Genomic DNA, 13227 nt, shown 5'->3' on the forward strand with positions numbered 1-13227 from the left:
AAGCCACTCACACAATGCACCTCATCAAAGCTGATAGTCAGTATGGTGAGGGTGGGTGTGTGTGTTTGTGGTCATGTTCACTTGTAACTTTGTGCATGTGTGTTTGTGCACGCCTATATGCTGCTGTACATGCATCTGTGTCACTGTACATAAGGATGTGTGTGTTGTGGCACGCAAACCTATCTGAGGCTGTGTTTATATTTAACACATAAAGGTGGGCTTAACGGGAAAACATTTGCATTACCCTGGCATTGGTGAAAATGGAAAATATATGTATTAATGCAGCATTTTGTAAATTGAGAAAATATATGCCACACTAGTATTTTGCAAACTCTGCAAATATGCCCGCTAGTGGAGCCTTCAATGTACAGACTGAGGTCAGGGAGGCGATATGCACAGCCATCATAAAATCCCATCATGACCCCAGAAGCCATTACCTCCTGACCGCATAACCTCCTCTGCCAGCTGACCAGCAGACTTCTTCTTCTGCTGCTGCTGCGAGAGCGGTCCAACGCTCTCCATGAACCACAGGTCCGGCGGCGTCCACGGGACCCCTAGCTGCTGCTCGTGGATAGCACGGTCAGCTTCCAGGGCTTGTTTCACCAACTCCTTTATTTCCTCCTCATTCATCAGCCAGATGTCATTGAACTTCTTAGAATCCACTATTGCAAAGTGTCTAGAAGAGATTTCCAAAAGGAGATGGAGGATAAGTAACATTCATGTCAAAGTCAAACTTGGAAAATATTTACAACTAAGATGCTAGAAAAAGTAGAAAACTGTTAGAAACAGCAAACAAAAGAGTTCCACCAAAGATCTTTGCAAGTTTATCTTCCAGCACTCCAACTGTACCACTGCTTGTGGACCTTAGCTTTGCAAGTGAAGAGATGTCTATCTTCCTAAAACTACTCTGTACTAGATTAGACTCTGGGGAAAACCTGAACTAGGCCACTACGAGGAGGCCTTATGCAATGTCTTAGCTCTCCCTAGTAGGTGAGCACTTGGTTGGTTTAGACGTGTCTGTCACATGTTGGGGCCTATAGGTCTGCCAGAAATCCCAAGACTCCTGAGGCCATTACCGTAGGCACAACATATGAGGTCAAATATGTTTACAAAAAGTGGCCTCTGGGGATTATGGTTTTAGATCCCACCAAAGGGAGCCTTTTTCAGCTTTTTTACATTCTCAAGTGTTCACTCAACTTTAAGATGAGATGTTAAGAAATATAGGTATACTGAGTGTGGGGCCATGGCGGATGCGATAATGTCCAATAATAATTGTACCAGACCAAGAAAAATCTCTACCCCTATGTTGGTGAGGCCCGCTGTAAGAAGCTGGATTCTAGTTGTAGTACCACCCCTCATGTTTTATCTGATGTCAGTATGTTTAGACTGTAGTTCACTGGGATGCTGCTAACAAGGACCCCAGTGTCTGTGCTCTCTCCTCTAAATTTGGTTACTGGTAAACTTTTACACCACACAATTGGCACACTTGTGCACCTGTGTAAGTCCCTGGTATATGGTACGTAGGTACCCAGGGCATTAGTGCACTGGGGGGGGGGGGAAGAGAGGAGTACACCAGGGGTCTCCCATGGGTTGCAGTATGTATTGTGCCACCCATGGGAGCCCATGCAAACTATTGCAGCCTGCATTAAATTGGTGCATGCAACTTTTCACTACCGATATAAGGCTTGCTTTCTATCACTGTTATTCACTATGACACTAAGTCACCCCTCTGGTAGGCCCTTCAGCCCAAGGGTAGGGTGCCTGACCCCAAGTGTGAGGGTACTCCTGCATGAGCAGGGTACTCCTACAAACCCCAGACTCCATTCCCTGGGCTTTGTAAGTGCGGGGAAGCCATCTTAAGATATGTATTGGACACTGGTCACCACGAGTGGTACAACTACATAATGGCATCTGCGAACTCAGTCATCTTTGGTATCAAACATGTTGGAATTAAGGTCCATATGTACGAACACATTTCCCCATTGACACAGAATGGGAAAAACCCTTTGCTACATCTGGGCCTAAGCAACTACACCGATTCCAGTGCTAGTTGCATGATACCATATACTCTAGGGCTTCCTTAGAGGATCCCCTATTTCGGTCTGTGAAGCCTTATGGGGTCTGGCTGCCAGCCCACACTGATGCTGACCCGAGACACTCTTATTCCCTCCTGTTCAGAAGCCTATCTCAGGCAGGGTAAGGCAGAACAATGTGTTTCCTGCAAGGAAGAGATGGCAGCCCCTCTCCCTTTGAAATGGGTGTCTCTGGGCTGGGGTGGGGTGGCCTCTGAGCACCATCAGACTGCTTTGAAGGGCACATTTGGTGTCCTCCTTGCATAATCCGGTTTGCGCCAGTTCAGGAACCCCCATTTCCCGCTAAGGCATGAAACCACACAAAAGAGAGGGAGGTGACCACTCCACCTCTCCAGCTCCACCCCTAGGGAGGTGCACAGAGCTCTGCCAGGTGGCCACTTTATTCTGCAATCTTAAAAATAAGATGTGCAGCAGCCGCTGGGAGCATCTGACTGGTTAGGCCAGGTAGATGATGTCTCTGACCCCTTCTGATAGGTGGGTCACTGCAGATAGTGACCAACCCTCTTTTATGGTGACTTAAGGGCTCCCCTGAGGGTGGGTCCTCAGATTTGTTGACCAAGACTTTACAAGGAACTCTCTGCAAGGCATCTTCTGCTCCTGGCCTCCGGGACCACTGCTGGTCTTCTTTTAGAACTGAAACAAGACAGTAACCAGTTGGGGGGGGGGGGGTGCCACTGCAACATTGTTTCTACAGCTCCTGCAATCTTTCTGCAACATCCATGGTTGTGCATCTCCGGGGTCACAAGGACTCTGCCTGCATCTGAGAAGCAAGAAGGAATCTCCCTTGGAGTGAAGGAGTTACTCTTCTGCATGTAGGCACCTCAAGACGACAACGACCGGAAGGTGGATCCTGCTGTCCAATGGACAACGAAAAGGCTCTGTTCACAGGTAGTGGTTCTGTAGTCCTCTCTAGGTCCCCTGTTCTTCTGACCAACTTGGGAGGCGGTGGGCCCTTGCTGCAGCCACTGGAACGGAACCCCTCTGCATGGTGACTATTGCTCTTGCCAAGGCTTGTTGACTCTTCCTCCAGGTGATCTTCAGGCTCCAAGAAGCCCCAGCCTCCAGCAATCTGCAACTCGAAGATCAGTCTCCCCTCTGCAGCTCCTGTGACATGGGAGTCCTGTTTTGTTGTGCACCTGAGGCCTCTCTGCGACTCCCTGTGCCTGCTGCGTGGGTCGCTCATGGGGGCTCCCCGAACTCTGGCTGGCTTTCGTGGCTGCTGAAGGCCTGCCCTGACCCTCTTCCAAGGGTAGCATCACTAGGACCTTGCTGGTCCCAAAAAACCTACAAACTTCCTTTTATCAACTTTTTGCATTTGCCAAGGATTGCTGGAGGCCCTGCTGGCCACTGACCCTCCTGCAATTCGGTGATCGACATAGGACAGCTTGTGGTTGACTCCAAGGATCTCCTGCATCCCTTGGACTCCGCAGCTGGACTTCTGCATTCACCGTCCTGCAGGAACTTCACCTTCAAGAGGGTGGGCATTGCCTACCTGCACCCCCTGGACACCTCCAAGCGGTATGAACTCTGCCCCTTCTTCATCAGGTTCTTCTCATCTGGAATCCCCCTTGGGTTTCACAGACTTGGTCCACAGGTCGCGACAGCAGCTGGACAGTTGAGGCTTCCATGGACTCAAACGAGGGTTTCTGAAGCCACTTCACCCCTAAGCACCTGGGCTCTCTGGAGTAGGTACTTTGGTCTTCTGGGTACACACGGGTGGAGGCACTCTCCAACCTTCTTTGTGCCAACTGGTTTCTTAGGGGTCCACTGGGAAGGGTCCTGGATCCATAAAAATCCAACCAAGACGGTCCTGTGTTAGCCTTTAAGACACCCAGCTCAATAACAACTCTGAACCAGGGAGCCTGTGGGGTTCCTGGTACTAACCTTGGGTAATTTCTTACTCCCCCAGGCCCTGGGATTCTAACCCACTTACTTTGGCTGGTCACTTCCATTCATATACCACTTTCTTAGTATATGGTTTGCTCCCCCCCCTTAGGGTCTCATGGATTTCTATGCTTTTCTTCCTTGTTGTCGACTGTATATTTTGTATGTTGATACCTCCCAGTGAAGATATACCAATGTTATTATAGTCCTAGTGTTGTATTAAGGAATAGTTTAACAAGGGCTGCCTGGACTCAGTATAGGGTGCCACACCATAGGTGTACACCATAAACTGAGCCAGCCTCCTACAACTGCAAACATATTCCCACACAGGACTAAAGATCATCTCGTTGTCCAAGAAGACCAGTACTGCATTTACTTTGGGGCTAATTTGTGATTGTGTGTCAAAGAAGGTCTGAAGATTCTGAGCAGCTGACCTGCTAGATATGAAGCCACATTGTTCTGTAAGAGACAGAGTCAACATGAATGGGGTGAAAACATTCACAAATGTTTGGGTAAGGTCTTGGTATCTACAATGAGTAAAGACAGAGGCCCGGACGAAGAGCCCTGGTCCACAGGCTTATCAGGCTTTAAAAGAGTGACCACTAAGGCCTTTCTCATCGTGGCTGGACGGTCACCTCTCTTAAGCACTTCAGAAATAAATGATGCTGTGAATATATACCTTAAAAGCTTCCCGAACTATTTAAAAATACTTCACAGGCCCTATATTGGTCCTAAAGTATTCCATAATTGCAGACCAAATCTCAGCTTTGAATACTATAGCTAACAATGCATCAGAGGGAAATCTCCATGTAAAACTCAAGCAGGTGTTCATCAGGCATGTCAAATTCTACAAAAACTGGTGAATGGTCTGTGTACGGGTGGGCAAGGTGTATGCAAGTCTTCATCCATGAAGCAGCGTCTCTAGTGAGCAGGTCATAATCAAAACGAGAATACCGGCTGTGGACCACAGAGGAAACTTTGAACTCTGAGTCATTCAGGTCCCAATGTCTCCCTAGTTCTACCTGTAGTTTGTGAACCATGTTTGTTGTTGATTACCCCGGCAGCAGAGGTGGGGAATACGGGGGGCACCACCTGATCTTTCTACATGAGGGTTGAGAGTTCAATTAAACTCTCCACCCCATATCACTGTATCATGTGATAGATCGCAACTCTGTTCTGCACCTCCCAGAAAAATTGTGTGTTATCATAACTGACACTGTATACATTAATGAATGTCATTTGCCTGCCCTCCAAGCTAAACACAGCTATAATAAACTTCTGTGGATCTGTAATAGTCTGGTCCATTCGTGACCCCCTTGAAGCCCAAATAAAAATCCATTGCATGTGAAATGAATGGCGCTACATGTAACCCATTTCTGAATGGTTTGAGCAGATTGTTGGGTCAGGCGTGTTTCTCAAATAAGTGCTATGTTGATCAAGTGCTGTTTGAGGTATGAAGTGATACTGCACACTTTACAATAACCATTAAAGCCTGTGACATTGCTACACAGATCACAGGTAACAAATGCGAAAATGTGAAGCCGGGATGGGTCATCGTGACGCTGCGACTGAGGTACTTCTCTCCCCTCTCTCGCCGCCCCCCCAAATAACGACAGAGCCCTCTGGCCCGCCCGCCGCGCCCCTGTGTCCCCGCGCTCCTACTTCCTCCCCTGTCCGCCTGTGGTGTGGTCTTTAGCTACCCCACAGAGTGACCCTCTATCTTCCCTTTTTTCTTTTATGTTTCCTTCTTTATCTTCCTTTTCTTTTTCTTTCCCTCACGGGGCTCTGATAAGAGATGTTTATTATTTAAAAATAGAATGTCGGTTAAGATAACGTATTGTGATAAAAATGGAAATACAACTCTCAGGTGATGTAACCTGTCACATAAATCCGACAGAATGTTGTGCTCACTGTATAATATTTAAAAATCTCAATAAATAGATAAAAAAAAAAAAAGCCTGTGACATTGCTAAAGTTGGACGGAGGAGACTTAGACTCTGAAGTGATGGAACCTTTACAAATTCAATTAGGCTTTTCCAGAGGAAGAAGGCTGCGGACAGCGATTTGTGGACCCCAGTGTCTGCGGGCCTCCAGTCTCGCCAAGGTGGTTCTGGGCCAGAGAGACTCAGGGCTTGATTTAGATCTTGGCAATTTGAATTCTCCATCACAAACGTGACGGATATCCCGTCCACCGTATTACGATCCCATTATATCCTATGGGGATCGTACTATGCTGGACAGGTTGTCATGTACGTGACAGTGTTTTCCATACGCCAAGATCTAAATCAAGCCCTGAATCTGTAATCACTGAAGCCCAGTCGGGGCTGTGATCCTGAGTCAACATCAGCCTGTGTGTGGCCATGTCGTCCAAAAGTAGATTGGCCGGTGCGTGGCAATTTTCACCGTAAAAGTTCAGCCTCCACCGTACGAAGGACATTGGCTTGTGTGTGGCTGCACTGCAAGAAGATCAGACTGCTAACCAGAACCTCAGTGCTCATGCTCTCTCTGCCTTTAGAATTGTCACTGCAGGCTAGTGACAATTTTCACCAATTCTGATTAGCACACTGGAACACCCTTATAATTACCTAGTATATGTTAGTGTCATATAGTATCATATACTAGGGAATTTTAAAAGCAGATAGAGCATAAACACTGAGGTTCTGGTTAGCAGAGCCTCAGTGTCACAGTTAGGCACCACACAGGGAACACATATAGGCCACAAACGTATGACCACTGGGGTCCTGGCTAGCAGGATTCCAGTGACACAGGCAAAAACAAACTGACACACTAGTAGAAATGGGGGTAACATGCCAGGCAGGATGATAATTTCCTACACACACCCCCCCCCCAAACTAGGGACAATAAGGCTAACCTTGCCCAGATGAGTCTTAATTGTCCAAGGGGAAATATCTGGAGAGTCCATCTGCACTGGAGTGGGTACCCCCAGGTCTATGTTCCACTGTATAGTCCATTCCCTGTAGGGAGATGGGCCACATCAACAATTTAGGGTTTTCACCTTTCATTTGTTTAAGCCATAATAGAGGTTTGTGGTCTGTCTGAACAATAAAGTGAGTAACAAATAGGTATGGTCTCAACTTTTTCAGTGCCTAGACCACAGCAAAGGCCTCCCTCTCTATGGCAGGCCAACGCTTTTCTCTAGGGGTCAACCTCCTGCTGATAAAAGCAACAGGTTGATCCTGGCCCTCAGTGTTAAGCTGTGATAGCACTGCCCCAACCCCCAATTCAGAAGCATCAGTCTGGACTATGAACATTTTGGAGTAGCAAGGGCTTTTTAGGACAGGTGCAGAGCACATGGCCTGTTTGTGCTCATCAAAAGCTTTGTGACAGGTAGCTGTCCACAATACCTTTTTAGGCATCCTAGTACTAGTGAGGTCATTAAGAGGAGCTGCAATGGAGCCATAATTCTTGATGAACCTGCTATAGTACCCTGTGAGGCCTAGAAAGGCTAGGGGGAGTTCTAGGGGGAGCCCATTCCATAATGGTCTAGATCTTCCCCTGCAGTGGTGCAATCTGTTTCCCACATACCAGGTGGCCCAGATAAACCACTTTTCCTGCCCTATTTGGCACTTTGAATCCTTGATAGTGAGGCCTGCCTTTTGCAGGGCCTCCAACACTTTCCACAGGTGGACCAGGTGATCATCCCAGGTGGAGTTAAAGACAGCTATATCATCTAGATATGCTGCACTAAAAGCCTCCAAACCTTGCAGGACTGTGTTCACCAACCTCTGAAAAGTGGCAGGTGCATTTTTCAACCCAAAGAACTGATAGTACCCTCCAATGGTTGAAAATGCAGTCTTTGGTTTAGCATCTTCTGATTTAATCTGCCAATACCCTGCAGTTAGATCAAACGTGCTTAGATAATTGGCAGAAGCCAGTGTATCTATCAGTTCATCTGCCCTGGGTATAGGGTGAGCATCTGTCTTGGTTACTTGGTTGAGCCCTCTATAGTCAACACAAAACCTCATTTCTCTTTTACCATCCTTACTGTGAGGTTTTGGAACAAGCACCACTGGGCTAGCCCATGGGCTTTCTGAAGGCTCAATCACTCCTAGATCCAGCATTTTCTGCACCTCTTGTTTTATGCAGTCCCTGACATGGTCAGGCTGCCTATAAATCTTACTTTTGACAGGTAAACCGTCTCCAGTATTGATTGTGTGCTCACACCAGGTAGTTGTACCTGGTATCAGTGAGAAGAGTTCAGAAAATTGTCCTAGGAAATTAATGCAGTTGTCCTTCTGCTCAGCAGTAAGGCAATCTGATAGCACCACTCGCTCCACTAAGCCATCAGCTTCAGTGGTGGAGAAGAGATCAGGTCACTCTCTTCTTCCTGTCCCTCATTTGTTGCCATGAGCAGGGTGAGATCATCCCTGTCATAGTAGGGTTTTAGGCGGTTGACATGGAGCACCCTAAGGGGACTCCTGGCAGTGCCCAGATCTACCAAATAGGTAACCTCAACCTTATTCTCAACAATGAGATGGGGTCCACTCCATTTGTCCTGAAGTGCTCTTGGGGCCAAAGGATCCAATACCCACACCGTCTGTCCAAATTTGGTGGAGGTAAGTCCTTGCCTCCCCACGCCAGAGACCGTAATCCTGTGTACTGTGTGAACTGCAGCTGCTAGGGCTTCTGTGCACTTTTGCAAGGAATCCTTCGTGCACGGCATAGCCCATGTCCCCAGCACTCCGTCCTGCATTGCTCAACTCGCTGAGTTGACCACCGGCTTCGTGGGACCCTCCTTTGTGGTGTTGAGACGACCGCCGTGCTCAGATTTCTTGAACACCTGTTCAAGTGCTTCTGCAGGTGCTGCCTGCTCCTGCATGGTTTATCTGTGCTGCTGAGCGCCCCCTCTGTCTCCTCCTCCAAGGGGCGACCTCCTGGTCCTTCCTGAGCCCAGACAGCACCCATTTTCTTCAACCTCGACTCTTACAGCTAACAAGGCTTGTTTGCGGTCTTTCTGCGTAGAAACAACTCTGCATCCTCCAGCACCGTGGGACATCTTCTGTGCAAAGGAGAAGTTCCTGGCATCTTCCGTTGTTGCAGAATCTTCAGCTTCTTCTACCCAGAGGCAACCCTTTTGCACCTTCATCCGGGGTTTAGTGGGCTCCTGCCCCCCCTGGACACTTGCGTGACTCTTGGACTTGGTCCCCTTCCTTTACAGGTCCTCAGGTCCAGGAATCAATCTTCAGTGCTTTGCAGTCAGTTGTTGTCCTTGCAGAATCTCCTATCGCGGCTTAAGTGTGTTTCTGGGGAAGTAGGGTCACTTTACTCCTACTTTTCAGGGTCTTGGGGTGGGGTATCTTGGGCACCCTTAGTGTTTTCTTACACTCCCAGCGACCCTCTACACACTACACTAGGCCTGTGGTCCATTCGTGGTTTGCATTCCACTTTTAGAATATATGGTTTGTGTTGCCCCTAGGCCTATTGTCTCCTATTGCATCCTATTGTATTCTACAGTGTTTGCACTTCTTTTCTAACTGTTAACTTACCTAATTTTAGTTTGTGTGTATATTCTCTGTATTTTACTTACCTCCTAAGGGAGTATATCCTCTGAGATATGTTTGGCACATTTTCACTAAAATAAAGTACCTTTATTTTTAGTAACTCTGAGGATTGTGTTTCTTATGATATAGTGCTATATGATATAAGTGGTATAGTAGGAGCTTTGCATGTTTCCTAGTTCAGCCTAAGCTGCTCTGCTATCGCTACATCTATCAGCCTAAGCTGCTAGAACACTACTAATCTACTAATAAGGGATAACTCGACCTGGCACAAGGTGTAAGTACCATAAGGTACCCACTATAAGCCAGGCCAGCCTCCTACATTAGTGGTGCAGCGGTGGGATAAGTACTTGTAACTGCTTTACCACTTTTTCATTTGGTGCTTTACATAAGAAAAACATATACCAAATACTTCAGAATATACACAGTTAACCTAAACAGTTTAACTTTCTTTCTTTAAACTTTCTAAAAGGTTTCTGAAAAGCTTTCAAATGTTTTAAAAAGTTTGAAAAAGTTGGTCTCTTTTCTCTAAAAGTTTCTAAACTTTTTTCTCTCTGTCCTAAACCCTTTCTAACAGTCATGTCTGCAGTAGAACGTACTCCCACAGTTGTCCAGGCAACCTATGGTAGTTTAAACTTTAAATGTTTGAGGGGTCTCTGCATAGAAAGAGGTTTAAGCTTTGGAAAGAACCCTACCAAAGATCTTCTCCTTAGCCTTCTCCTAGAAAGTGACCAGAACCAGTCTGGCCCATCCCAGGATCAGGAGGTACAGGAGGGGGGTACCCAGCAAGACTTAGAGGAGTCCCCTGATAATGCTGGGGAGGGTTCATCCAAAGACCTGCCAGCTAATAGGCCATCTAGTGACACTGGTAGTGATGGGGGAGGGGAGTAACACATTAGTAGGGCAACTTTCACTCCTAAATGCCAGGTTACTAGAGTCCAGCCAGTTAGAGACAGGTCACACTCTGCCAATTCCCACATTTCTTCTGTGTCTCAGAATTCCCAAGCCTCCCACCCTGAGGATAACACTATGGAAAGGGAACTCAGAAAGCTGAGGTTGGAAGGGGCCAGGCTGAAGCTAAGACAGCAGCAGCGGGCCTTAGACAGGGAATCTCTAGATGTAGAGAGGGAAAGGCAGAGGTTGGGATCAGTTCCCCATGGTGGCAGCAGCAGTGTTTTTGTAGCAATCCTGTAAGAGGACAAGATTCCAGAAACCTGCATAAGATAGTCCCCCCTTACAAGGAGGGGGATGACATTAACAAGTGGTTTGCTGCACTTGAGAGGGCCTGTATGGTAGAGTTGATCCCTCAAAGGCAGTGGGCTGCTACCTTGTGGCTATCTTTCACTGGTAAGGGTAGGGATAGGCTCCTTACTGTCAGAGAAAGTGATGCTAATAATTACAAAGTTTGGAAGGATGCACTCTTGGACAGATTTGGCTTAACCACTGAACAATACAGGATTAAGTCCAGAGACACCAGAAAAGAGTCCTCTCAAGACTGGATAGACGTTGTAGACTGTTCAGTGAAGGCCTTGGAGGGTTGTTTACATGGCAGTAAGGTGACTGACTATGAAAGTCTGTATAATCTAATCCTGAGAGAGCATTTTTGAACAATTGCGTGTCTGATTTGTTGCACCAGAACTTGGTAGACTCAGATCTGACCTCTCCCCAAGAAGTGGGAAAGAAGGCAGACAAATGGGTCAGAACAAGAGTGAACAGAAAAGTTCATAGAGGGGGTGACAAGGATGGTAAGTCTTCCGACAAGGATGGGGGCAAAGATAAAAAACATTCTGAGTTTTCATCAGGCCCACAAAAACCCTCTGGGGGTGGTGGGTCCAAATCCTCTTCCCACAATCAAAATAAGCCATGGTGTTACTTATGTAAAAGTAAAGGCCATTGGGCAAGTGATTCCACTTGTCTAAAGAAAAACACCAAGGGTCCCACTACCACAACCCCACCTGCAACCTCTAGTGCCACTAGTAATAGCAGTGGTGGTGGCAGGTCAACTACAAATATCCAATCTAAGGGTGTAGCTGGGCTCACCATTGGTAGTGTAGTTGGGGTTGGTCTTGTTAGGGAGACCAAAGAGGCTGTTTTATTCTCTGATGGTGGCATTGACTTTGCCACCTTGGTTGCTTGTCCCCTTAATATGGGTAAGTACAAGCAACTTCCCCTAATAAATGGTGTTGAGGGTGAGGCCTACAGGGACACAGGAGCCAGTGTAACTATGGTGATAGAGAAACTGGTTCACCCTGATTAACACCTACTTGGTCAGCAGTACCAAGTGACTGATGCTCACAATAACACACTTAGCCACCCTATGGCTGTTATGAATCTCAACTTTACTGGTCCAAAGAAAGTTGTGGTAGCCACTGAATTACCTGTAGATTGTTTACTAGGCAATGATTCGGAGACATCAGCTTGGGCTGAAGTGGAGTTGGAGGCTCATGCAGCAATGCTGGGCATTCCTGGGCATATTTTTGCTTTAACAGGGCTCAGGCCAAGAAGCAAAAAGGACAGGGTAACTTGGATCCTGGAACAATGGACTAAGTGCTCCCAAAAGTTAGGGGTAGGAAGGGTAAATCCTTGCCCACTATCCCTCCCTCTCCAGAAGATTCCCCTTTTGAGGATGAGGAGTCCTCTCCCTGTGCAGAACTGTTAGAAATGGGGTTTCTGGTTGGCTAGGGTATGCACCTCAGCCAGGCAGAACTTACCCACTCTAGTCAGGGCAAGGGAGTTACACGTCCAAGATAACCCCTGCTCACCCCCTTGGTAGCTTGGCACGAGCAGTCAGGCTTAACCCGGAGGCAATGTGTAAAGCGCTTGCACAACACACACATACATGTGACGCAATATCCCCACCACAAAGGAAACACAACACCAGATTATATGAAAATATACTGTATTGTACACAACGTAATTATCAGACCAACATCACATAACGGTACTATCCTGCTACCTTAGCAGTTGTCAGAACGTTACACATTAGTTACTCTGCAAACTAGCAGTAGTCACACATAACACACAGGTTACTCAGTATTCTGCAACATAAGCAGTAGTCAGGAACACATTATCACATTAGCACACTTGTCACAAGAATATCATAAAATGCCCATAGTAGGAACATTAGAAAATCTACGGCAAGTTAAGCAAACATATTAGCAAGTCATGCCCATAAAAGGAACATGTGCACGCATATGTAAAAGCATCATAGTACAGGCAGGTTATATAACACAATTAAGAAAGTCTGTAGAAAGAACTTTAAATCATAATTATATTTGTCCATTTAAAAGTACCTGGGAATGATGAAGCAGGCACCTTCCGTGCCTGAAACGACTAATGGGGCCCCGGCGCTCTTCTGCGCAAAACGGGGGCCTCCCTAGACTTGGCAGATAGAGAGGGGTGGCACGCACCCTCTCTGATTCCTTGCCGGGCCCCTTCTGGGACCCGGGATCATTGGGGGGCCCCCCGGGCCTCCACCGGCCCTCTCCAGGGGGGGGCCAAGTCAGGGAAATCCTTGCAGGTGGAGGGGGGCGCCTCGCGCTCCCCCCTCTCAGAAACGCGGGCCCCTCCGGGAACCCGCTAACTCCTGGGGTCTCCCTGGACCTCTGTGGGTCCTGCCACCATGGGAGACCCCGAAGTGGACTAATCCTGGCCCGCGAGGGGGCCAACACGAGCGCTGGGGCCAGGGCGAGCCTCCAGTGAGGCTGCCGCCTGGCACTGGATAGCAGGAG

The 13227-nt window shown here is 47.5% G+C and overlaps 1 protein-coding gene across 2 annotated transcripts in view; it reads right to left on the bottom strand.

Annotated features, from left to right (window-relative positions):
* Positions 1-13227, bottom strand: part of LOC138282997 (dynein regulatory complex protein 1-like) — a 164506-nt gene that overhangs the window by 97626 nt on the left and 53653 nt on the right. For both annotated transcript variants that reach the window (XM_069221093.1, XM_069221094.1), the window contains exon 10: positions 438-676. In XM_069221093.1, the coding sequence (XP_069077194.1) occupies positions 438-676 (239 nt within the window). The remainder of the gene's footprint in view (positions 1-437; positions 677-13227) is intronic.

The sequence above is a fragment of the Pleurodeles waltl genome, chromosome 2_2, assembly GCF_031143425.1.
Source record: "Pleurodeles waltl isolate 20211129_DDA chromosome 2_2, aPleWal1.hap1.20221129, whole genome shotgun sequence".
NCBI lineage: Eukaryota > Metazoa > Chordata > Amphibia > Caudata > Salamandridae > Pleurodeles > Pleurodeles waltl.